The following is a 4,652-nucleotide window of genomic DNA, read 5'->3' on the forward strand; positions in this document are numbered from 1 at the left end:
TTACTTTAGTCTTCTGCATATTGATTTTCAAGCCTACCTTTCTACTTTTCCTGTCTAGGTCATCAATCATTATTTGCAGTTCATCCCCCGAGTTGCTTAGCAAGGCAATGTCATCACATTATTACTGATACCAAAATTTAAAAAAAAAAAAAAAAAAAAAAGATCTTGTTTGCCATCAATATTATTTGCAACAATTCGTATTAAAAAGTTATGGGGCACAATGTTTTTTAAAAAGCAGAGGCTTTTTAAAAGCAGAAACTACCGATGCTAATATATGAACAATTTTTACAGTCCACTATCTGATGTCAACATGGTAGCACCAAGACGGGTATCTTTGAATATATACATAAATTACCAATTCTTCACTTGTAGCACAAGAAAAAAAAAAGATGAGAGAAAAGAAGGAATCTGACTACAGCTTTGATGATTAATGTGCTTCATTTGAACTGAGACATGATTTGTTTAAAGTGTGCATCCGGATGACATGATGGTGGGTGCAATTTTAGGAGGAGCTGTCGTAGTCAAGTTTTCCAGTTCCTCCAAGGCCTTCAACATCTACCTCCGTCTCCGTCGCATTGAGCATATTTAGGGTTATATCTGCACAGAGCATAAGAAGATAGGATCAAACACTGCTGAGGTTTAAAGGAAAAACAAAAACCTGCGCCACGTGAACAATAAAAAATTAAAAAGATCAGTGAGTAGTAGTATATTCACTGTGAACGTCGTTAAACCTCAATTATTTATTTTTAATAAATTACACAGCATGGACTGCAGTATTCTTATCTAGCCTGCAAATCACACTAGGTGGGAGAAAAATACTTTAGGCATGCAACATTAATATAGTAAATAGCAGTGTGGATGACATTGCATCAAGCGGACGCCAAGGTAGGTGCTGTACCCGCACCTGTGCTTATGGCTTAAAACACCTGTTTAACTTCCAATCAGAACACATTTAATGTGTACTATGAAACTGTGCAGCATTTAATACTGAAGTATAAATAAAATGGAGCGTTGCTAAAGAGCACAGGCATAAAATTTAAGGCTTCACATCATCACAAGATTAGTTTGCAGTCACTTTCTCAGTTTTCCATATCTGCATTAGCTTGTCATTGTTTCCTCACTGGTTTATTTTCTTAAATCTTTAGAAACGAGCCTATTTAAGAAGTACCATTTTTTAAATAAAACAATTTTCTATTTCAGATGCAAACTTCCTTCCAAGCTATGTACTCAAAATGATTCAGAAAACGTAAGGTATCTAGGCATTAAAAAAGCACAGGTCGCCGACTTAACATGTGGTCCTCTGGTTGATGGTAGCTGTAGTTTAATATTCTAATGCCACTTGGGCTATAAGGGATGCTGTGGTGGAGGGCTACTGATCATTTTAACCACCCGAGGTTCTTCAACGCACACTAGCTTGCACAGTAGACGGGTGCCTAAATTTTCGCCTCCATTCTACCACAGCCGGGATTGGGCCTGAGTTCCCCAGCCCAATAGTAAAGCACCCAAACCACGAAGCCACTATGGGAGGGGGGGGGGGGGGGGGGGGGGGGGGGGGGCATGGAGTCCGCTACTGCCACTCCCAGCCCTTGAGGTTGCTACTATAGAGCTCATAATTTTCAGGTGCCAGACCCTGCAATGCAGTTCAAAGCCTTTTTTTTCTTTTTTTTTTTTTTATGCAATGTTGCAAAAAGCCATCAAACAGGCTATCTTAAGCAGAACATTGACTTCAAAAGATGCATTCCTCTTTTTTTTTACAAACATGTGGCATAAACAGTGCTAGGCTACCAATACCAGCTCAAACTATTACTGGTCAATTTACTATGCTGCAAAACTAGTACAAGAGAGCACATAACAAGACTGCGTTGACCATTTTCCTTAGCTGGGTACTCACCAGCAGACTTGGTAGGTGCTTGGAGGCCAGCCGCCAAAGTAGGCTGAGGGGGTGGGGGAGCTGCTTCTGCCTTCGGAGGCGCTTTTTTGATGGGAAGGCCTGCCTCCTCATAAGCCTTGCGCTTCATGCTGTTCTTAATTTGGCTTCTGCGAGGTATCATAAAAACATGCACAGGACTTGCATTGCAAATCTTTGGGCCCTAGTGTTTAAACTCTGAGCACTATGTGTCTAAAACAGGGGTTCTCAAACTCTATTCCGCAGACTGCCTTCGCTGGTTCCGAATTTATGACCTTGAACATGAGAATCAGGCCTTCAATAAAAGGCTGATCGCTAAACTCAAAAAAGGAAGAAAATTCTTACAAAAATGATATGGAAAAAGAAATCAAGACGTGCCTATGCGCAAGCAACATCGTCTGAATGTGACAGCGAGGGAATTGGGGTAGGGTGGCACATATTGACAGCTGGCCGTAGGGGTTCCCCAAGGCAAAAAGTTTGAGAACCCCTGCTGTAAAACATAAAACTTCCACAACCAATTGCGTAGTGTGTTAACCAATACTGACATGAGTATGTTGCAGGATGCATAATAGTAAACACGCATTACATAACAAAAGACACAGCACACAACAGGGATGCACAGGAGGCAAAACTGGTAGAATGCTTCATACTTCACAGACTTGTAAGATATTTGCCTTTGCAAAAGCTGTACTCTTGACAAAATGACAAATTCATGCAACTATGCTGCCTGTATCTCTTTGCTGAACCTAAATTGCAGGATTCGGTAGCATGACATTAGCTGTACTTGAAAATCAACTGTATTTTATCATGCCCTCAACATTTCTGGCATGCTTTGAGGTGTTCTCATCCCACAAGACACGCAGTGCTCTTTGGAGCCAAATAATGTATTGCACAGGCACCGTTACAAGTGTAAGAAAATACAGGGCCTGATGCACAAGATAGGTACCCTGAACAATGTATGATGTTCTATAACAGAGTAATGAGTCTAAAGAGGCCCGCTTAACAAAAAAGCAGCTGCCTACACTTTGTTTTGTTTCTTTTTTTCTTTAATTTTTTAACACAGCATATGGCAAATTTACAGTTACGACTGATGCGGCCTGACATTTTGAAAACACATGAGCAGGAAGCATAAAGTTTTTTCCTCGTTTAGATCTAAAATGAGGTCAGGGTTAAGGCAATTGTGGTCCTTTAGGGTGCATTATTTGGCTTAAAAGCTAATGTGGCATGCTGATGAAAATATCAACTGCAATGCAGAATGACTAACACACATATTTGCTTTGTTAATACAAGGAAGAAACGCAGTGCAGCAAGAAACTAACAATGCACCGCAGAGAGAGAGAGAATTAGATACAAGAGCACATAGGCGCACTCGGCCTCTGCACACTTTTGGCAAACAGTGAGTGAAGTACTGGCTGCCGGCAGACGTGAACTTACATGGTGCGATTCTTTATGTGATCGCTAAGCTTATTCAGGTCGTCTCCAAAGCGCTTCACTGCACTGCGCAGCATCTCGACTTCGTCATCAGTCCACTTGCCCCTGCGTGGGCGTTACCAACTCAGATTCATGCATCACTGCTTGTTTTAATGTCAGTGACCTGCTAGGTCTTCATATAAAACCGTCAGCATACGCTTCGGTTTTCAGTTGTCAAGAGAGATTTCAAATATTTCGCGCAGCGATTCTCACGGCTTGCCCATTTAAAATCCATCTCGTCCAATGCACCACATTAGGTGGAAGCTGCCATATTGCGGTACACGTAATGAATCACGGCAGTTTAGTACATATTTCAAAACCATACGACTTAGATACGCTTACTAGTTGAATCTGAATAGTTTCATGAATACTACTACCGAACGACATTCTTAAAGCGTTCAGCCGTTGTTTGCTACCTCTCCGCACTTCATCTACTACTACTATCTGCACTAATCAATGCTCAATTACTGCCGCAGTTTTAGTGACTTTGCAATCTGACGCATTTGCGTGTCGGCATCAGCCACCGGCTTTACCATTGAGATGAGACAACAAAGCTGCTTTTCAAAGCTGTCATCATACTTGAGCGCGTAAAATAAACGCTGTTGACGGCGCTCACCCGGCTGGTGACGGCTCGGAAGCGGAGTACAGCTGGACAGCCAGTTCACCCAGCTTTGTGAACGCAGCTCCTGCGGCTGTGAAGATTTCCCCCACCTGCGCAGAGCACAAAATTTAAAACGATGCGGTAGCTTTCGCGCGGCGGGTTGCTGCAACAAAGACATTGCAGCAGCTGAACAGCAATTACTGTGCCAACAATCCACGTAGCAACTAAGCAAGCTTCTCACACGTATTTTCCCGGCTATTCCTTTCTTTACAGTTGTTATTTTTGTTTAAGCTGCAACAGAGCACCAGAGGTAGTCGCGTAGCAGTCAGTTCTTATGAACTAAACACCGGTGACAGAAAGCGAAATAATTAAAAGTGAAAAGCCACCATCTCCGTAGCCCTACCTTGCTAGCACTTCCATGGCTCATCTTTAACCGAAGGGTATCGTACAGATCTGAAAGTTGTTTACAAACCAAATGCTGCGAACGACCTCACTCTTACTGCCGCCATATTTTATGCGGATTTGCCTACGACCTGTTACGACCTTGCTTGCTTCTGTGCGTTTTATACCAAATAAAGACAACCATTAGAAACACCAACCCCTACCAACCGGTAGGATAAGCTAAGTATGAAGAAGCTTACATATCTGTTTCTGTGAATCGGACAAGGTCGTAAT

At 42.2% G+C, this 4,652-nt stretch overlaps 1 protein-coding gene across 1 annotated transcript; it reads right to left on the reverse strand.

Moving 5' to 3' along the window:
- Positions 1-419: 419 nt before the first annotated feature.
- On the reverse strand, positions 420-4,523 carry LOC146198170 (BPTF-associated chromatin complex component 1). The gene is made up of 5 exons (XM_084593527.1): positions 4,381-4,523; positions 3,993-4,087; positions 3,341-3,442; positions 1,892-2,037; positions 420-597 (listed from the first exon to the last, which is right to left on the reverse strand). The coding sequence occupies exons 1-5, from the start codon at positions 4,402-4,404 to the stop codon at positions 503-505; spliced, it is 462 nt and encodes a 153-aa protein (XP_084449653.1). The 5' UTR covers positions 4,405-4,523; the 3' UTR covers positions 420-502.
- Positions 4,524-4,652: the final 129 nt, after the last annotated feature.

This window comes from Amblyomma maculatum, chromosome 2 (genome assembly GCF_055883805.1).
Source record: "Amblyomma maculatum isolate TAMU_Amacu chromosome 2, ASM5588380v1, whole genome shotgun sequence".
Lineage (NCBI taxonomy): Eukaryota > Metazoa > Arthropoda > Arachnida > Ixodida > Ixodidae > Amblyomma > Amblyomma maculatum.